The 22,608-nt window shown below is 42.9% G+C and overlaps 1 protein-coding gene across 1 annotated transcript; it reads right to left on the bottom strand.

The window, feature by feature from the left end:
* Nucleotides 1-268: 268 nt before the first annotated feature.
* Nucleotides 269-6,713, bottom strand: LOC109784434 (uncharacterized). The gene is made up of 10 exons (XM_020343031.4): nucleotides 6,479-6,713; nucleotides 5,163-5,257; nucleotides 3,930-3,997; nucleotides 3,738-3,781; nucleotides 3,425-3,502; nucleotides 2,334-2,487; nucleotides 1,769-1,939; nucleotides 1,255-1,323; nucleotides 1,075-1,184; nucleotides 269-573 (listed from the first exon to the last, which is right to left on the bottom strand). Exons 1-9 carry the CDS (start codon nucleotides 6,619-6,621, stop codon nucleotides 1,101-1,103), a joined length of 906 nt encoding a protein of 301 aa, XP_020198620.1. The 5' UTR covers nucleotides 6,622-6,713; the 3' UTR covers nucleotides 269-573; nucleotides 1,075-1,100.
* Nucleotides 6,714-22,608: the final 15,895 nt, after the last annotated feature.

Below are 22,608 nucleotides of genomic sequence, written 5' to 3'. Positions count from 1 at the left end.
TCGTTTCACATAAAAAAATCACCGCTGGGTTGTAGGATCGTATTAGATCCCTCAGTTCGCTCACTGTCGAGTCCAACCCCAGTCCTCGACAGTTCCAAGCCAAGAGATTCATGGCGTTGTAGGATCGTATTAGATCCCTCAGTTCGCCCACTGTCGAGTCCAACGCCCGCTCGATTCTGGCTCGACGAAAATGGCCGATTCAGCCGTTCTCCTCAGCCAGGTCCAGGGGTGCTTTAATCTTAGTGCCACAAAATCGATGCAGCACAAGTTATCAAACATTCCAAATTTGCATCCACAAATCCTGGCTGGGCTGCATGCTGGCATACCAATCATGCCCTTGAGAAGCCACTTGGGAGTTGGACATTGCCATCATGTAACAGAAAGATTGCAAAGCACCGTCTTAGCCAAAACCAGTCTCCCACTAATTACGGAAAACCACGGTTACGAATAGCTAGAGTTGTTCGAGACTGCCAAGATAAGTCAACAAGAATGTCACAGATAGATTTATTCGCAATTTACAGGCGATGACATCCGTAGGTTCAGTTTGGCCAGCCTCCCAAATAGCATGCTTGCCTGAAAACCATCATGTAAAAAGAAGTCAGTCGCATAGTGAAGTGTGGGTTTTGTGGTTTCAAAAGCTTGAGAAAAATAAACATAGATGCTATTCTTCACATTATATAACAGAAAACGAACAAGGCAAAGAGGTGAAATTGATTAGGAAAAGCAAAATGCAATTTGGGTATGTTTGGTAAATAGCAGTTCTACACAGGCTCTAGAAAATCAGTTTGGCAGCATTCCTTGAAATGTACTCCCTCCGTCCTGTAATATAAGAGCGTTTTTGACACTAGTAAAACTCTTATATTATGGATGGAGGAAGTACAACGCTGTCAATGTGCATTACGTTTCTTGCATCTGAAATTGTAATAAGATAATTCATAGATTAAAATGAGAAGAAAAAAATATTTTCAAGCAGGACAATTATATTCCTGAAATGCAAATTGACTTGACGTTTCTGCTGCTTGCAGTATGAAGTAATGCCATACAGAAATAACAATAAAGAATAAAAATACTAACATAGAGGGATGAGGAAGATGACATCTTCAAATGCGAGACAAGCAAGCCTTGTAGTAGGGTATGACATCTGCTTCTGCGCGGGAGAGAGCAACCAAAGGAGTAACAGTAATCTGGAGGAAAACAAGATACTTATCAATGGATTCCATCAAAGACACTGTATGGTAGTTAGGTCATTCTTACATATCCATCTGCAAGGGATTTGTAGTCCATGTCCTCCCCTTCCTCTTCATCATAACTTCTCTTTACTATCTGTTTAAAGCACGATCAACGAAATTAATGTACAAATATGAACTCATCATTTTAATTCCAAACACAATCTGTTTAATTTCAGTTAGCATAAGAATAACAACATCATATTTGATATCGATAAAATCTCCAGACGTCCTCAATAACATGAACAGCAATTATCATTGTCTAAACAAGGACTACCAAGTGTGCTCCATCTTTATATGGAATACCAAGTAGTCTTACTGAAATTCGCTATAAGCAGTCCACAGTATGACAGTAGACCAATATCAAACACCAGGAAAGCAGAATAAGTAGGACTTCAGGACATGAAAATACATTTTAATGCCTGAAAACAATTATGCTGCATATCTTATTGAACTATTTTTATTAGAAGGCTAACTATCAGATTCAGATTAATGTGGTTGGAGAAAATCAGAATGAAACATCAAACATATGTGAAAATTACCACTCTTTTAAACAGTAGGTCATTCGCCGATGAAGTGTCTATATCTCTGTCCTTTTCACCGTCAATATCCATGCTTGCCGTCTGGTAACTTTCTACAGAAGGCTTTTGGTAGACTGTTTGCTCCCATCCAATTCTGGCCATATATTTTCCTTGCTTTGTAATTTTGTATCCCTACTGACAAGAACATAATGTAAATATACCTAGATGTCTACTCAATGAATATCAGGAGCACACATACTTTATTTGGGCAAGTGTGCGGTAAGGAATCATGATGTTTTAACATTAAGTGAAAATCGGGAGATATATCAATCTTGGCAGTTACGATTCAAGATAGATAATTCATACTGGTAAGGCAAGGTCTACCAATAAGCAAATTGCTTCATCTTGAATGCCAACAATTTTCATGTAATAAAACTTTTAATGCCAACAAGGTCTACCTTTAGCATACTCCACAGTTTTGTCCACAAAATTGTATAGATCTGTAGTCCGATTGTTTTCCCTTTACACATACAAACTGTAAATAGAAGTACATAATTTACTACAAAATCAATGTCAGTAGATATACCTTGTGGTGTGCAGCATCAGATGGCACATCTATATTCAGGAATGATCCTTTAGGGTAGGTTCCACTCTTGATCTCGACCATGACAGCATTTATCAGAGGGATACAAACCTCTGCAGCCACTTTGAGGTCATTAACACTGCTCTGACCAGCAACCCTGAAAGTTACAATTAAGAGATCATCAGGTAGACCCTACTATCACTTATATTAACTTAGTCAATCACTTGCATAAATTTGAGGCATGGAAGGTGTGAATGAAATTTGAGCATATAAATCAAGGGTATGTTTGGATGGTGGCCAAAACTCACCGTACCAATTTTCTGGTCATTGCCAAAATATTGGTCTATGTTTGGATGGTTGCCAATTTGGGCATGCCCTGCCTATTTGCCCACTCTAGTTCATTTTTCTTGCGTGGACGAATTTTTGGCTAGCCAGAGATTTGGTAGGGCAAGCTTGGAATAAAACTGAAATAGCCAAAAACTGGCGATAAAGCTTTTATAGACGAACACTGGTGGATTCATGTGGTGCACTAGGAGTGCATGGGGATCCTGCCACGAAACTTATGCAGAACAATCCACGTTCCAATGATCTGAGATTTGGTTTGAAAGTCTGGAATTACCTAAATTTCCCAAAGAGGAAATGGGAAATATTTCAAAAAACTATTGCTTAGCAAATCACTGGTGACTCCTGCTTTCTTATATCAGCCACAGCCACTTCAGATGCTGAAAGATAATTATGAGGTTTTAGCCTTTCAGGTGAGCAAACTCTGCTGCTTCTTTGTTTCCACATGTTGGACAAAATCATTTATTTGTTGCACTTTTTGAAGGTTTTGAACAAATCAGAAGTACAGCAAACTGCCTGTTCGTTGGTACTTTGCAGATACCAGTATTTCAAATGATACACCATGACAATATGACAAAATATGAAGAAAAAAAACATTGAATAAGTAACATAATATGAACATATAACAAATTTGTTATCAAGTTCTAGAATGTACAGATGCCTGAAACGTTTGGTTAAAATATGAATGTACTATTTGCACAATAAAATGATAGTAAATATATAGAATTATATACAAAAAAAACATCGCATACCAATTGTATGACATAGATAATGCAGGAATCCCGTATATAAATGCCTCCCTAGCACCAGCAACTGTTCCAGAATATACACTACACACAAAAAACACAAGTGCTCACGATTGATTGATAAGATCAAAGCAATGCAATTAAGTTGATGGTAATAATTCCAATAGACAGTTAGACTGCCCAAACACCGCATGTGGTTCCTCTTGTTGCTTTTGACCTTGAATGGTTTCGATTGATACTCTGGCATCGGTTAACATGAAGTAATTTTGATGAAAAATACAAACATGTCATTTTGGCATGCACATGCAAAGATACTTACACATGTAATCCACAATTATTGCCAATGTTGATTCCGCTAAGCACCTGCATTAAAAATGAAGAAACATGGAACCCAAAATTATTTCGGAAAAGATTATCGGTAGGTAGTTATGTACACAGAGAGCCACTTCTTACACACTTGTGTAAAACCATAAAAGAGCATAATGATCCATGAAGAAACTCCAAAACTTACCAAATCAGGAACCAAACCATCAAAGAGCTTCCCAGAGATGCCTAAAGAGGCACAGTCAGCGGGAGTTCCTTAAAATCAATAAGAACAAATGAGCATCTAACACATAATCTCGTTGAAATCCAAATACAATTAAGAATATTGTTATATTTATGAAGAGATATTCCTCATTCATCATGTAATAAGGAAAATAACCTCTATCGACCCCCCCGCCCCCCCGCCCCCAAGGCTATAAACCCCGCATCCATCCACCGTTTGGGATTCACTTGATCCGGGCAATGTTCGGTTCTTGAATGTAGCTATATGTTCAGAGTATTGTGATAGCCATATGGTCATTAACTATAGCAATTAGGTCCGACATGTACAGTGAAACATAACAGTTATACATCAGACAGGCATATAACATCTATCATCCAATGGGGTGATTTTTTCATGTATGAATCAAAGACGCCACATGACTTGGCTACATTGGATGAATCAAATCACCCTCTTTATCTCCTTTGTTTCAACCAACCTATCAAAACCACCTTATCTTGAGTTTAGATAAACCCCTGTTACTACGGACGGATGCCATTGTCTAGTGCTTCCGCTGTTACTACTGCATAACTTAACTGGAATATTAAAAGGAAAACTAGCAGTAGCAGAGGAGCAATGAAGAAGATAGCTGACAGTATTGCACATAAATCTTAAGATCACATTGACTCCAAGTTTCTCATGTAAAATAAAGTGTAAACAGTTCTGTTTTATGTCTATAAAGACCACAGCCCCACATTGACACTATCAAATTTGGCAAAAATATCATCGACAAAGCTTCTTAGGAAATCATGGCACCATATATAATTCTAGTCTTCTCCTAGTCCGGCATCGGTTGCAGGTAATGAAAAAAAACAAATGGTATGTGCGAATAAGCTGGACCTACCACTAGCATGTGTCCTCATTTAACCATGCCAGAATAAAATAAAATAAATGAACAAACAGAAATGTCACGCATTAGTAACCAGATATCCTTCTGCCACTAGCTGACATGCTGCACTATAGTTGTCGGTGTAATCGTCTTAATTAATTAATGGCAACTTCTTATTAAACGGCTGTGTGAGTTGGCTCTACAACTGTGGAGCAAATCTCGAGGCAGCGACGGGACGGCAACCCATGCAGTGGTATAGCCCACGGGTGGCAAAAAACCTGGCATGTATGTAATATAAAAAGATGAAACTCATAAAACTAAAACAGACAAACCTGAAACTCCAAATGCTGTAGCACCATTGATATTGACACGTTTACAGCGAAGTGCAGAACGCCATGTAATGCAGTGGCTAACGCCCGACCTGTCTCTGCATTTTACGAGAAAAATAAATAAACAACATTACAAAATTGGTGCCATAAGTGGATGTGATCGATTGCAATCAGTTAAATCTTATACTCACGCCTTCTTTTGCTTCACATCGCACTAAATCAGTTTTATTCTCCACAGCACCAAGGTTTCAGATCGATGACAACATCAGTACTTTGCAAAGAAAACCATTCCCTAAATGAACCATAAGTGCATCTTATTATCTGACATACTGTTATGCACCAATAACACACATTCCAAATCAGAGTTGCCCAGCATCATATTTTATTGAACACAACGTGGCAACTTCAATGAGTATTCGAAGCTAAAGTCAGTTACATTCTGCACCAGGACAGATTCCATGTTCTCCACACAGCAGCTTGCAGAAGCTGATGCTCCGGTACCGGTATATATAATGCTTAAAGCTATACCCAGTGCTCTAATCAAGTGGCGAAACAGGTTCAGTTATGGGTTCCTTTCTTCATAAATTATTTTTTCTTGTAAATTTAAGAGTAAATTCTGCTGTACAAATCTAGTTGTTGCAACCGATATTCAGGTTGAACCAGACTTCAAAAACTTCCACCGCATTGCACCAGATTTGACAGCCGAAATCCTTATTTGAATATGGTTCAACCTTTCACTTTGAGGGATTTTTGGTTGCTAAACGAGATGGGATGTGATGATGCTTTTAAATCTCAATTAACCTATGTTCTTTTAACAAGTACATGGTCCACATTGGAATTTTATCCTGAACTTACACATACGAAAAACAGTACTTAGCACCTGGAATAGTGGAATAAATTATTTCAAATGTTCAATCACGACTTTTACTTTTACTTTTACAGCATCGAAATTCACCTGTTTCTTTGAAGGTAACATTTCTTTCTGTAGTTTGACATCAATGATCAATAGGAAAAACATAAACGAAAGAAAAAAATGCATAACAAAAAATTATATCTCCCGTTCCCATGCTTTGATGCTTTTTCAGGTGCGAGTGCCAAATAAGAGAATGGAAATTAACACTTCCCATCCAAAATTCTTCCATTTTTTTTTGTGTCTCCTAATCCTTCGACCCAAGAAATCCCCATTCGGAACCAGCGCATCGTCAATCGCCGTGTGCTCCCACAGCAGAATCATCACAAAGCAACAAGTAACCGAGAAACAGGACGGATCGAGGAAAGGGGGGGATCACGAGGGGGAGGGGGGAGGGGAGAGGACTGACGTGTCGGGCGCGCAGACGAGGACGCGGTAGCGCCCCTGGGCGACGAGCTGGTCGACGAGGAAGCGGAGCCCCGGCGCGTCGATGCCGTCGTCGTTCGTCACCATCACCACCGGCGCCGCCGCCGCGGCCGCCGTGGAGGCCATGGAGGCAAGAGCCGTGTACGGGCGCGGGTAGAGAAGTTTCCGTTTCCGTTCTGCGGCTGGGGTTTTGGGTGTTGGCTACCTGCCCCCGTTTTACTTTTTTTTTTTTTGAGGGAGCCCCCGTTTTACTATTGGAAGGAGGCCCCAGCGAACGTCCGCATAGCCCTGTGACCGGAATCAAACGAATGACATTTAAAAAAAAAAATACACTGTGTTCGCTGGCAATAAAACCCATTAACATTCGCGCAATGTGCGCACGCTGGTGGTGTCCACGTGGGCACAAGGGGCTGGGCACGTACTATTCTTGCATGAGAAAAAATAGATGAAAAACACAGGTAACATCTCCCCAGGTAACTTTCTTTCTCCTTATCTTCACCAACAAGGCAGGTAGCCCACGCACGCAACCTTTCTCTCCTTACCTCCACCTAGATCGGCACGTCCTCCCCATCCATGGCGTGGCCAGCGGGAGAGGCGCTGGGTCCGCTCAAATCGGCCGGACGCATAGTGTGGGGAGGTCGGGAAGATGGAGAGACGGCGGACTTAGGGGTCGAGTGGGGTAGGTGTGGCTGCTGGAGAAGATCGGATCTCTCGTCTCCCCTATTTTCCTGTCGCCACCACCTCTCCTCTCATCCATGTAAGGGCCTCGCCCCCTCGCCTTCACTGCCCACCGGCGACCTCCCAGTCCCCCTAGCTGCATGGTGGCGAAGATAGCAGCGGCCGGTGTCGTCACCGCCGATTCAGCATCGTTTGCGTGCCGGGGTGGTGGTCTCGGCAGGCGGTATGGCAGGGTACGAGGAGGGGAGGAGGAAGAAGAGGAGGAGCAGGAGAGGTCTGCCGTTGAGGGGGCGTGAGATGTACAAGGTGTTGGGGAGCCATTGGTGGCGGAGACGCAGGTGGCGCGCAAGGCAGAGACGTGCCTGCAGAGCCCCCGACGGCGATAGGTCTGGGTAAGTTCGTTGCTTTTAGGCTTTGGTTTAGTCCGTTGGACTGGATGGGATTTGGTTAGCTTGTTTTTCTTTGGTCTGTGCTTCCGTACACGATTTTTTTTGTTGGGGCCGTAGCTTGGGAGACAACCGAAGGTAGATCGATACGAGTAATTCCTGTTTGAAATGCTAGTATATGCTTCTCTGTCGTCGCTGGGTTATAATTATTGCAGTTCAGTAGCAGTCATTCTTGGCACTACTAATTGTATTTGGAATGCTAGCATATACTAAAACAAACAACAACCATATATAATTTCTTATGCGTCACCATTGCTTGTCCGGGTCACTTCAGGGAGGCGTGCTGTGGAAGTTGCAGGTTGCAGGTTTGTGCTAAGTGGGGGAGATATGGTGAAAGTGGTGAAAGGGAAAGGCTCCAGATTGTTGGATTGGGAGTTTGGACTCTGCATGCAAAATGATTGTCGGCCTGAAAGGCTAGGGTTGGGAACTCCTCTGGGTTGCTCTTTGCTTATACATGAAACAAAATATATTGCACTTCCACTGACCACAGTTCATCTCTACATTCTCCGTAGGTACTTTAATTGAAGAGCTTTTCTCATTGTGATAGGAGATAATTTGATAGATTCAAAACATATCTATCTATTTTTATTAATTTCTTCATTGCTCAAATGGATGGTATTTTCTTTTCAAAAAAGGAAGTAGGATGGATGGTTGTAGAAAGAGAATTGTTGTACATGGATGGCTTTATTTGTTGTCGTTTGTAGTGAGTAATATAGCAAGTTTTACAAATTGGAAGGATTTCGATGCTGATCATGAGACACCAAAGGATTTCAGTATTACTAGGGATCTGAAAGGGAACAAGTTGTTCTACACACTAGTAGAAAACAGGGCTTAGGTCACAGGGCAGTTTTCGCATTAGCCCCGGTTCAGTCACGAACCGGGACTAATGTGAGCATTGCTCCTGGTTCGTGCGGCCAGGGGCCTGCCGGGCCTCGTGGGGCATTGGTCCCGGTTCGTACGGACCCTTTGGTCCCGGTTGGTGGTACAAACCGGGACCAATGGGCCACGCTCCTGGCCCACCACCCTTTAGTCCCGGTTCATACCACAAACCGGGACTAAAGGGCTGGTCCTAGTTGCGGCCAGTGTTTAGTCCCACCTCGCCAACCGAAGGGCGCTCACACCAGTTTATAAGCCCGTCCCTCTATGCCTTGTTGAGCTTCTCCTAAAGTGAAAATAGATGCCCTCATACAGGGAATTTCACCTAAATTCACAGTAAATTTGAATTTAGGTTTAATTTTCTCTATAAGCGCATCTATGTTCATTTTTTTATATTTATAAAATAAATAAACCTTGATAAAATAAATAAAACTAAATAAACCTTAATAAAATAAAATAAAATAAACTGTAGTAACTACAATAAATAAACCTTAATAAATTAAGTAAAAATAGCAGCAGTAAAATAAATAAAAATAGCAGCAGTAAAATAAATAAAAATAAAATAATTAAAGTAAAATACATAAGTAATTAGAAATAAAATAAATAAGTTTTTTGTTGTAAGTAGAAACAAAACAAAACAAATAAAGCAAAAGAGAAAAAAAAACACATCCCTCTCTGCCTTGTTGAGCTCCTCTAAAAATGAAAGTAGATGCCCTTATACAGGGAATTTGGCCGAAATTCACAGTGACTTTCTCTGAAATTCATAGAAATTTATTATGAATCTAGGTTGAATTTTCTCTATAAGCGCATCTATGCTCATTTTTTTATGTTGGGGTTGGCGATCTTTACAGACTTTTTGTGTGTTGAATTTTCTCTCCAAGGCGCATGGGAGAGTGAAAGGGGGCAAACCCTAGGTCCAGATGGGCCTTAGGGCCCATCTAGTGGGGCGCCCCCCCTCCTCCCCTTGGCCGCCCCCCTTGATGGGATCTAGGGCTGGCCGCCAGCCCTTGGGGTGGAAACCCTAGAGGGGGGCGCAGCCCCCTCCCCCCCTATATATAGTTGAGGTTTGGGCTGCCCAAGACACAGGAGAACGTCTCTCTTTCGGCGCAGCCCTACCCCTCTCCCTCCTCCTCCTCTCCCGCGGTGCTTGGCGAAGCCCTGCGGGATTGCCACGCTCCTCCATCACCACCACGCCGTCGTGCTGCTGCTGGATGGAGTCTTCCCCAACCTCTCCCTCTCTCCTTGCTGGATCAAGGCGTGGGAGACGTCACCGGGCTGCACGTGTGTTGAACGCGGAGGCGCCATGGTTCGGCGCTTAGATCGGAATCAACCGCGATCTGAATTGCTACGAGTACGACTCCTTCATCTGCGTTCTTGCAACGCTTCCGCATCGCGATCTACAATGGTATGTAGATGCACTCCCCTTCCCCTCGTTGCTAGATTACTCCATAGATTGATCTTGGTGATGCGTAGAAAATTTTGAATTTCTGCTACGTTCCCCAACAGTGGCATCATGAGCTAGGTCTATGCGTAGTTTCTATGCACGAGTAGAACACAAAGTAGTTGTGGGCGTCGATGTTGCCAATTCTTCTTGCCGCTACTAGTCTTATCTTGTTTCGGCGGCATTGTGGGATGAAGCGGCCCGGACCGACCTTACACGTACGCTTACGTGAGACAGGTTCCACCGACTGACATGCACTAGTTGCATAAGGTGGCTAGCGGGTGTCTGTCTCTCCCACTTTAGTCGGAACGGATTCGATGAAAAGGGTCCTTATGAAGGGTAAATAGAAATTGGCATATCACGTTGTGGTTTTACGTAGGTAAGAAACGTTCTTGCTAGAAACTTATACAAGCCACGTAAAAACTTGCAACAACAATTAGAGGACGTCTAACTTGTTTTTGCAGCATGTGCTATGTGATGTGATATGGCCAGAAGATGTGATGAATGATATATGTGATGTATGAGATTGATCATATTCTTGTAATAGGAATCACGACTTGCATGTCGATGAGTATGACAACCGGCAGGAGCCATAGGAGTTGTCTTTATTTTTTGTATGACCTGCGTGTCATTGAATAACGCCATGTAAATTACTTTACTTTATTGCTAAGCGCGTTAGCCATAGAAGTAGAAGTAATCGTTGGCGTGACAACTTCATGAAGACACAATGATGGAGATCATGATGATGGAGATCATGGTGTCATGCCGGTGACAAAGATGATCATGGTGCCCCGAAGATGGAGATCAAAGGAGCAAAATGATATTGGCCATATCATGTCACTATTTGATTGCATGTGATGTTTATCATGTTATGCATCTTATTTGCTTAGAACGACGGTAGCTTAAATAAGATGATCCCTCACTAAAATTTCAAGAGACGTGTTCCCCCTAACTGTGCACCGTTGCGAAGGTTCGTTGTTTCGAAGCACCACGTGATGATCGGGTGTGATAGATTCTAACGTTCGAATACAACGGGTGTTAACGAGCCTAGCATGTACAGACATGGCCTCGGAACACATGCGAAACACTTAGGTTGACTTGACGAGCCTAGCATGTACAGACATGGCCTCGGAACACAAGAGACCGAAAGGTCGAACATGAGTCGTATAGAAGATACGATCAACATGGAGATGTTCACCGATGATGACTAGTCCGTCTCACGTGATGATCGGACACGGCCTAGTTTGACTCGGATCATGTATCACTTAGATGACTAGAGGGATGTCTATCTGAGTGGGAGTTCATTAAATAATCAGATGAACTTCATTATCATGAACATAGTCAAAAGGTCTTTGCAAATTATGTCATACGCTTTAGTTCTACTGTTTAAGATATGTTCCTAGAGAAAATTTAGTTGAAAGTTGATAGTAGCAATTATGCGGACTGGGTCCGTAAACTGAGGATTGTCCTCATTGCTGCACAGAAGGCTTATGTCCTTAATGCACCGCTCGGTGTGCTGAACCTCAGCGTCGTCTGTAGATGTTGCGGAACATCTGACATACACGTTTTGATAACTACGTGATAGTTCAGTGCGTAATGCTAACGGTTTAGAATTGTGGCACCAAAGACGGTTTTTGAAACGTCGCAGAACATATGAGATGTTCCGAAGACTGAAATTGGGATTTCAGACTAGTGCCCACGTCAAGAGGTATGAGACCTCTGACAAGTTTCTTAAGCCTGCAAACTGAGGGAGAAAAGCTCAATCGTTGAGCATGTGCTCAGATTGTCTGAGTACTACAATCACTTGAATCGAGTGGGAGTTAATCTTCTAGATGAGATAGTGATGGTTCTCCTTAGTCACTGCCACCAAGCTATTAGAGCTTCGTGATGAACTATAACATATCAGGGATAGACATGATGATCCTTGAGCAACTCGCGATGTTTGACACCGCGAGAGTAGAAATCAAGAAGGAACATCAATTGCTGATGGTTAGTAAAACCACTAGTTTAAGAAGGGCAAGGGCAAAAGGGATACTTCATGAAACAGCAAGTCGTTTGCTGCTCTAGTGAAGAATCCCAAGGTTGAACCCAAACCTGAGACTAAGTGCTTCTGTAATGAGAGGAACGGTCACTGAAGCAGTACTACCCTAGATACTTGGTAGATGAGAAGGCAGGCAAGGTCGACAGAAGTATATTGGATATACATTATATGAATGTGTACTTTACTAGTACTCCTAGCGGCACCAGGGTATTAGATACCGGTTCAGTTGCTAAGTGTTAGTAAATTCGAAATAAAAGCTGCGGAATAAACGGAGACTAGCTAAAGGTGAGATGACGATATGTGTTGGAAGTGTTTCCAAGGTTGATGTGATCAAGCATCGCATGCTCCCTCTACCATCGAGATTTGGTGTTTGCGTTGAGCATGATTGGATTATGTTTATCGCAATACGGTTATTCATTTAAGGAGAATAATGGTTACTCTGTTTATTTGAATAATACCTTCAATGGTCTTGCACCTAAAGTGAATCTCGATCGTAGTGATACACATGTTCGTGCCAAAAGATATAAAATAGTAATGATAGTTCCACATACTTGTGGCACTGCCATTTGAGTCATATTGGTATAGAACGCATGAAGAAGCTCCATGTGGATGGATCTTTGGACTCACTCGTTTTTGAAAAGATTGAGACATGCAAACCATGTCTATTGGTATATATGCATGAAGAAACTCCATGCAGATGGAAAGTTTGGACTCACTTGATTTTGAATCACTTGAGACATGCAAATCATACCACATGGGCAAGATGACTGAAAGGCCTCGTTTTCAGTAAGATGGAACAAGAGAGCAACTTATTGGAAGTAATACATTTTGATGTATGCAGTCCAATGAGTGCTGAGGCATGCAGTGGATATCGTTATGTTCTTACTTCACAGCTGGTTTGAGTAGATGCTGAGTGTATTTACTTGATGAAACACAAGTCTGAATTATTGAAAGGTTCAAGTAATTTCAGAGTGAAGTTGAAGATCGTCGTGACAAGAGGATAAATGTCTGTGATATGATCATAGAGATGAGTATCTGAGTTACGAGTTTGGCACACAATTAAGACATTGTGGAAAGTGTTTCACAATTAATACCGCCTGGAACACCATAGTGTGATGGTGTGTCCGAACATCATAACTGCACCCTATTGGATATGGTGCATGCCATGATGTCTCTTATCTAATTACCACTATCGTTTATGGGTTAGGCATTAGAGACAACCGCATTCACTTTAAATAGGGCACCACGCAATTCTGTTGAGATGACACCATTTAGAGAAACCTGAGTTGTCGTTTCTTAAAAGTTTGGGTCTGCTATGCTTATGTGAAAAAGTTTCAGGCTGATAAGCTCGAACCCAAAGCGGATAAATGCATCTTCATAGAAAACCCAAAACAGTTGGGTATACCTCCTATTTCAGATCTGGAAGCAAAAGTAATTGCTTCTAGAAACGAGTCCTTTCCTGAGGAAAAGTTTCTCTCGAAAGAACTGAGTGGGAGGATGGTGGAGACTTGATAAGGTTATTGAACCATCACTTCAACTAGTGTGTAGCAGGGCACAGGAAGTTGTTCCTGTGGCACCTACACCAATTGAAGTGGAAGCTTATGATGGTGATCATGAAACTTCGGATCAAGTCACTACCAAACCTCGTAGGACGACGAGGATGCGTAATACTTCAGAGTAGTACGTGATCCTGTCTTGGAAGTCATGTTGTTGGACAACGATGAACTTATGAGCTATGGAGAAGCGATGGTGGGCCCATATTCCGACAAATGGTTAGAAGCCATGAAATCCGAGATAAATGGATCTTTAAGAAGAAGACGAACGTGGACGGTAAGGTTACCGTCTATGAAGCTCGACTTGTGGCAAAGAGTATTTTCACAAGTTCAAGGAGTTGACTACGATGAGATTTTCTCATCCGTAGCGATGCTTGAGTCCGTCGGAATCATGTTAGCATTAGCTGCATTTATGAAATTTGGCAGATGGATGTCAAAACAAGTTTCCTTACCAGTTTTCGTAAGGAAAGGTTATATGTGATACAATCAGAAAGGTTTTGTCGATCCTAAGGATGCTAAAAGGTATGCTAGCTCCAGCGATCCTTCCATGGACTAGAGCAAGCATCTCGGAGTCAGAATATAAGCTTTGATGGAGCGATCAAAGTTTTTGGGTTTATACAAAGTTTGTTAGAAACTTGTATTTACAATAAAGTGAGTGGGAGCGCTACAACATTTCTGATAAGTATATGTGAATGACATATTGTTGATCCGAAATGATGTAAAATTTCTGGAAAGCATAAAGGGTTGTTTGAAAGGAGTTTTTCAAAGGAAGACCTGGATAAAGCTGCTTACATATTGGGCATCAAGATCTATAGAGATAGATCAAGACGCCTGATGATACTTTCAAAGAATGCACACCTTGACATGATTTTGAAAGAGTTCAAAATAGATCAGCAAAGAAGGAGTTCTTGGCTATGTTACAAGGTGTGAGTATTGAGTAAGACTCAAGACCTGACCACAGCAGAAGAGAGAAAGGACGAAGGTCGTCCCCTATGCTTTAGATGTAGGCTCTACAGTATGCTATGCTGTGTACCGCACATGAAGTGTGCCTTGCCATGAGTTGGTCAAGGGGTACAATAGTGATCCGGGAAAGGATCACATGACAGCGGTCGAACTTATCCTTAGTACCTAGTGGACTAAGGAATTTTCTCGATTATGGAGGTGAAAAGGAGTTCGTCGTAAAGGGTTACGTCGATGCGAAATTTGACACTAATCCGGATGACTCTAAGTGGTAAACCGGATTCGTATAGTAGAGCAATTATTTGAAATGGCTCCAAATAGCGCATGGTAGTATCCACAAGATGACATAGATATTCGTAAAGCACACGGATCTGAAAGGTTCAGACCCGTTGACTAATAACCTCTCTCACAAGCATAACATGATCAAACCAGAACTCTATGAGTGTTAATCACATGGCGATGTGAACCAGATTATTGACTCTAGTGCAAGTGGGAGACTGTTGGAAATATGCCCTAGAGGCAATAATAAATAGGTTATTATTATATTTCCTTGTTCATGATAATCGTTTATTATCCATGCTAGAATTGTATTGATAGGAAACTCAGATACATGTGTGGATACATAGACAACACCATGTCCCTAGTAAGCCTCTAGTTGACTAGCTCGTTGATCAATAGATGGTTACGGTTTCCTGACCATGGACATTGGATGTCGTTGATAACGGGATCACATCATTAGGAGAATGATGTGATGGACAAGACCCAATCCTAAGCCTAGCACAAGATCGTGTAGTTCGTTTGCTCAGAGCTTTTCTAATGTCAAGTATCATTTCCTTAGACCATGAGATTGTGCAACTCCCGGATACCGTAGGAATGCTTTGGGTGTGCCAAACGTCACAACGTAACTGGGTGGCTGTAAAGGTGCACTACGGGTATCTCCGAAAGTGTCTGTTGGGTTGGCACGAATCGAGACTGGGATTTGTCACTCCGTGTAAACGGAGAAGTATCTCTGGGCCCACTCGGTAGGACATCATCATAATGTGCACAATGTGACCAAGGAGTTGATCACGGGATGATGTGAGTTACGGAACGAGTAAAGAGACTTGCCGATAACGAGATTGAACAAGGTATCGGGATACCGACGATCGAATCTCGGGCAAGTAACATATCGATAGACAAAGGGAATTGCATACGGGATTGATTGAATCCCCGACATCGTGGTTCATCCGATGAGATCATCGTGGAACATGTGGGAGCCAACATGGGTATCCAGATCCCGCTGTTGGTTATTGACCGGAGAACGTCTCGGTCATGTCTGCATGGTTCCCGAACCCGTAGGGTCTACACACTTAAGGTTCGATGACGCTAGGGTTATAGGGAAAGTATGTACGTGGTTACCGAATGTTGTTCGGAGTCCCGGATGAGATCCCGGACGTCACGAGGAGTTCCGGAATGGTCCGGAGGTAAAGATTTATATATGGGAAGTCCTGTTTTGGTCACCGGAAAAGTTTCGGGTGTTATCGGTAATGTACCGGGACCACCGGGAGGGTCCCGGGGGTCCACCAAGTGGGGCCACCAGCCCCAGAAGGCTGCATGGGCCAAGTGTGGGAGGGGACCAGCCCCAGGTGGGCTGGTGCGCCCCCCCCACCAAGGCCCAAGGCGCATGGGAGAGTGGAAGGGGGCAAACCCTAGGTCCAGATGGGCCTTAGGGCCCATCTAGTGGGGCGCCCCCCCTCCTCCCCTTGGCCGCCCCCCTTGATGGGATCTAGGGCTGGCCGCCAGCCCTTGGGGTGGAAACCCTAGAGGGGGGCGCAGCCCCCTCCCCCCCTATATATAGTTGAGGTTTGGGCTGCCCAAGACACAGGAGAACGTCTCTCTTTCGGCGCAGCCCTACCCCTCTCCCTCCTCCTCCTCTCCCGCGGTGCTTGGCGAAGCCCTGCGGGATTGCCACGCTCCTCCATCACCACCACACCGTCGTGCTGCTGCTGGATGGAGTCTTCCCCAACCTCTCCCTCTCTCCTTGCTGGATCAAGGCGTGGGAGACGTCACCAGGCTGCACGTGTGTTGAACGCGGAGGCGCCGTGGTTCGGCGCTTAGATCGGAATCAACCGCGATCTGAATCGCTACGAGTACGACTCCTTCATCTGCGTTCTTGCAACGCTTCCGCATCGCGATCTACAATGGTATGTAGATGCACTCCCCTTCCCCTCGTTGCTAGATTACTCCATAGATTGATCTTGGTGATGCGTAGAAAATTTTGAATTTCTGCTACGTTCCCCAACAGCATTTTGAACACACAAAAAGTCAGGAGTTCAAATAAGTTTAAAAAAATGAAATCCCTTTGTAACAGACGAGTTTCCGGATGAAATCCTGATACTTTGAAAGAGATTGTCCGTTTTGTACACGAAGTGCATCCAGTTTTTGCCGTAACCCTCTCAACTTTCTTGCACATGCTATGTGGATGAAATGATGATATCATGCCAACTTTCAACCTTTTCAAAGTTCATTTGAAATGCTTTTCAATTTTAGGGTCTTATAGCTCAAAATAATTAGTAAATGCATGAAAAATAACAAATGAAGTCAGAAAGGATTGAAAAATGATGATGTGGCTTTGAATGGTGCATTTTGAACACACAAAAAGTCAGGAGTTCAAATAAGTTTCAAAAAATGAAATCCCTTTGTAACAGACGAGTTTCCGTATAAAATTTAAACTATTCAAATTTGGAAACTAATGTAGTAACAGAAAGTTTATAATTATTCTGAGCTAAAAGCAAAAAGAATAAAAAAATAAAGCAAAAATCAAAAGAAAATAAATAATTCAAAAAACAAAAAAATACTGGAAAAAATAAAAAAATGCCGCCTAATGGGCCACACGGCCTGCATACGACTAGAAACCCATCTGCACATGGGCCAGGATGCAGGCCCGCAGGCCCAATAGGCCCAACATGGCAGTGACAAAGGTAGGCATGTAATGCCTGCATATTAGAGAGGAGCTCAGCACCTGATCTGCAACGCAGCTTATAAACAGGTGCTGAGCTCTCTCAGCTAGCAAGGTGGGACTAAACTTCCCATCGCACCGCGCCAGCACATTAGTCCCGGTTGGTGGGTCCAACCGGAACCAATGCTCCCCTTTGGTCCCGGTTGGTGCCACCAACCGGGACCAAAGCCCTCTGCTTCCCGCCCTTTGCGCTGGTGAAAAGAGGCCTTTGGTCCCGGTTGGTGCCACCAACCGGGACTAAAGGGTGGGTATTGGTTCCGGTTTGTGCGTTGAACCGGGACCAAAGCCTTTGCTATATAAGCCAGCACTTAGGAAATTTTCAGATTTCCATCGCCAGTTTCCCCCCGCCCGACGACGCCACGAACTCGATCTACGCCGCCAGGCTGCCCCGCCGCCGTCGCCGTCGCCCGTGCCCCCGAGCCCACGCCATCGCCCGTCGCCGTCGTCCTCCGCCCCCCGCCGCCGTCGCCGTCGGCCTCCGCCGCGCGCCCCCGAGCCGTCGCCCGTACGTCACCGTCGCCCTCCGCCCCCGGCCCGCCGCGGTCGCCGTCGCCCTCCGTCGCCCGATGTGAGCCGCCGCCACGCCACGGCTCTGTTTATTTTTTTCATATAATTTGTATTATTTTTTTGTTCATTGCATTTTTTCAAATATATAATGTATATTTATATGTATGTGGTAGCTATATGATGAATGGATGTGGCTATGTATGTATGAATATAATGTTCATACAATTTTATAGAACTATGTATGTATGAATATAATGTAGCTATATGATTTTAGGTTAGTGCTTAGTAGTTGAACTAGCTAGTTGATTTAATAAAACTATTTTATTAAATTTTACTATATATAGAAGTAGTTTATTTTTAGTAAGAACTACTTTATTTTATATATTTATAGTAAGTGCTTAGTAGTTGAACTAGTTGATTAATTAATAGAACTATTTTATTAAATTTTACTATATATAGAAGTAGTTTATTTTTAGTAAGAACTACTTTATTTTATTTATTTATAGTAAGTGCTTAGTAGTTGAACTAGTTGATTAATTAATAAAACTACTTTATTTTATTTATAGTAAGTGCTTAATTAGTAGTTGAACTAGTTGATTTAACAAAACTAGTTTATTTTACTATAGAAGTAGTTTATTTTTAGCAAGGAAATTAATAGAACTAGTTTGTTTTCTAGTTAAAGCAATTATTCCCGCATTGACGTCGACGATGCCTATCCCGCATCCTCGTCGTCGACTCGGCGAAGGAGGCCGGCATGATCAGAGGGGCCATGTCCGGGACTGGGCTCCGCCGGGCTGGTTTTGGGAGGTGCTACCTTCCGGTGGGCGTAGGTTGGTGAGGAACCAGCCCGTCGTTGACCCGATCCTTGTTTGGTGGCGCTCGCGTGGGCCAGTGACGGTGCCGAGGCTTCCGGACACCGCGGAGGTGGTACGTCACCGTGTCAGCGAGGAGGACCAGCACGTCCGTCGCTACATGGTTGCGTTGGAGGGCAGGTTCGACAATACCTGGCAGGTTCTTCAGGGATCTCACTGGAGCTATGATCCTGTGATGGTTCCGTCCCTTTGGGTGTCCACCGCCCGCGCCGATACCCGTCGGGCGCTACTGTTCTAGCTGTACTAGCGATGCTATATGTATGATAGTATTCGAGGTGTATTAGTGATAATATTCGACGATGTACGGACGCATGGAGATGATGTAGTTTTGCTTATAATTGAATGCATCCTAATTTGAATACTACTTTATTTTGTGATTTGATTTTGCTTATTGAATGCTCAAAGTGGAAAACTACTCCGATCCTACTTTGAATGCTAAAATTGGAGAGCACTATGATTAGTTGATAGCTTATAGGATTTTTGTTTTCGCAGAAATCTAGGAGCCCCCGGCCCCTCCATCATCCCCGCCGTCGTCCCCGTCACCGCCCCCTCCGACATCGAGGTGAGACCAGCCAAATCCTCTTTTAGAAAGATAATTAAACGATATTTCGGGTTGACTGTAAGTCTGTCGAGTCTCCATCATATATGAGAGGACGAAGAATCCCGACTGTTGTCGTGGGGGTAGCTTCTCCTTCGTTCCCGTGTGCTAGACAATTTGGTGTAATGCACTCGAGAATGAAAGGAGGAGCTACCATCACCGACGGTCGCAAATGTCAGAGAGGAATCAGTGAGGGAGAGTTCCACCATATATATATATGAGAGGACGAAGAATCCCGACTGTTGTCGTGGGGGTCGCTTCTCCTTTGTTCCCGTGTGCTAGACATTTTGGTGTAATGCACACGGGGACAAAGGGAGGAGCGACCATCACCAACGGTCGAATGTATACACCACGTGAGCTGAGAGTTTTCAAGAAAAGACTCGACAAACCGATAGTCAACCCGTGATGAATAATAATGATCTAACTTAGGTTTTTTAGTACATATATTTAATTGTAGATGTTTAATATTTGAATTATGAACATAGGAAATGTCGTACTCGGACGACGAAAGTCTCCCGGGGGAGTGCGACTGGTGCCACGACGACCGAGGTCAGTGCGACAGGCCTCACCTGGACGAAGATCGGCGCTTCAGTATTAAGCTGGAGGAGACCTTCGATGTTGAAACGGTACGCAACAACGACAAGTGTTATTTTTTCGTAATTAAGCACGACTTCAACTATTTCAACGTGTACTTTTCATCTTTTACAATTCGGCTAGCTTATCCCATGCCATGCAAGACGCTACGTCTTGGAGAGGATGGGTTTTGAAGATCATGAAAGTATGGAAACAAAGAAAATTCACCTAAGGACCCATCATGATATAGATTTTGAAGTAAAGCTGTATAATTCTGAGAGCGTAACCCATTTTGGTTGCAAAAATTGGGAAGCATTTTGCAAGATGTATGGTTTTGATGAGGGTATGCTTGTCACCATGAATCTTGGTGATCCTGACATCGAGCAAGACAATATGGACATTTGGGTCCTTGTTGATACGCCTCCAATTCTACCGCTATGTGAGTTTCTCAAACATAGTTATTAGCTAATTTATATTGTTCATTTCAAAATAGTTGACAGCTTATTTTCATTGACAGCTTATTTTGATTAATCAAACAATGTGCGGAACATGGTAGACAGAACCTACTACACCGATGGCTCTGAGTTAACTTATAAGGAGAAAACTCATCTGGTCGGATTTTGTACTGATATTGAGAATTACAATATCTACAATCAAACTCCTCAACATTATGGTCGGTACGTGCCACTAGTGCACGTGTTGAACTACGGTAACTACTATGGAGATACCCTGGTAAGATTTCTTACTATTACGACATCCGTGCATATTTTGCATAGTTCTAAAACTAGTACATCATTGCTAACTATGAAGTTATTACTATGTTTTTAACAGATAATCCCAGAGGATTGTGTGCCTCATTTGATGTATCAGAATGGTAGGCTTGATGTTTTGAATATACAACCAGGTCATCCTACGAATCTCAACTGTCCATACCGGATTTCTAAAAGAAGTGGAGACATGCAAATCAAAGAATGAAAAAAATGTATGGACAGTCGCAAGGAGGTTCTTGGAAGCAAAAGGAAGCAAGGCGCAAGAATTGGAGACAGGATGATCTCCATTCTCCATAATGGAGAGTCAGGGTCTATATTGTTTTATGTTATTTTACCTTAAAGAGGGTATTTTGGTCCTACCTAATACTGATGATCATGTGCTAAGAACAATTAAGTAGGGTTGGTTCGATGACTGTGAGGATGATGATCGTATGACTTGTTATTAATAACGAGTAGAAGTTGTATGATGATGATTAGTAGGACTTGTTATTATATATGATGATGCATGATGCGCGCATGAAGAGTTATTATATATCAGCGGGTGAAATGAACATGGATTGGATTGAAGTGAAGGCAACATGCATGTGGTGCGTGTCGAAAGTAGTAAAATCCAAACTTGATCAAGTTAGGATTAGTATTACTTTCGACATGCACCACATGTTGCCTTCACTTCAATCTAAGCCATGTTTAGGCATAGCAGTACGTAGTGTTGGTAAACTAAGCACGGAGATATAAGAGAGGACACTTCTCTCTAATAGCTACCTAATAACAACCTAAATTAACCCCCAAAACCCCTCCTTAAAAAAAAAACCCCAGCCCCTGAAATGCTGACGCGTGGATGCCTATTGGTCCCGGTTGGTGTCACCAACCGGGACCAAAGGCCCTCCGTCCTGGGCTGGCCGCAGTGGAGGACCTTCTGTCCCGGTTCGTGTAAGAACCGGGACTAAAGGCCAAGGGCATTAGTAACGACCTTTTAGTCCCGGTTCACAAACCGGGACAGAAGGCCCTCACGAACCGGGACAATAGGCCCTTTTTCTACTAGTGACACAAAATGTGAATATTTATCTGTTTGTGGTGATAGATTTTTTTCAGGTTTATAAGACTACTCTGACAACTATATATACCAAATCCAGGACATAGTTCAGTGGATCGGATGGGAGCACTACAAAGTTACATATAGATAGAGATGATTATTTCCAAACTTTGTAGAATAGATGACACTGTACAAGTTCTATGTGATGTGCCCTGTTGCCTCTGCCTATGTGAACCCAAATATCCGAGAATAGACTTTGTTTGTCCTGTTTGTCAGTTTAATTTATTTAACTTGAAAGGAATTGAATTGGTACCAGTATTTTTTATACCTACTGAAGCGAAATCATTCTTTTGCAGGCGCTGGTGCTTATGGTTTAACTTCTATTGTTGTTGGAACCATTGGCTATTTATACATAGATGGAAGGTATACATTTATCTCCCTGTCAACTTGGTGCCAACATCATATATGTTAAAACATTACTAAATATAAAGCTTATTACACCGTCCTACTCTGATGTCACAACTAGAGGTCGTCCTGTTCCTACTTTGATATTTGAAGTTCACCATTGGCACTTCTCCTAAAGCTAACTTGCTAATTTACATGGATGAAAAATTTCTGATATGATGTTTGTGACCAAGGTGGCTTGGCTGATGGCTGCAACATAGTTGGCAAACAATTGGATCAGGTTTCAAAAAATGTTCATGCAAGACTTTTCGTCCTATATTCACTTAAATAGTTCAACTACTTGCTCGGAGAGGGGTTGTCGA

This window comes from Aegilops tauschii, chromosome 6, assembly GCF_002575655.3.
Source record: "Aegilops tauschii subsp. strangulata cultivar AL8/78 chromosome 6, Aet v6.0, whole genome shotgun sequence".
Taxonomy (NCBI): Eukaryota; Viridiplantae; Streptophyta; class Magnoliopsida; order Poales; family Poaceae; genus Aegilops; species Aegilops tauschii.
Note: the sequence above shows the minus strand (reverse complement) of the source record. Positions and strands in the feature narration are given on the sequence as shown.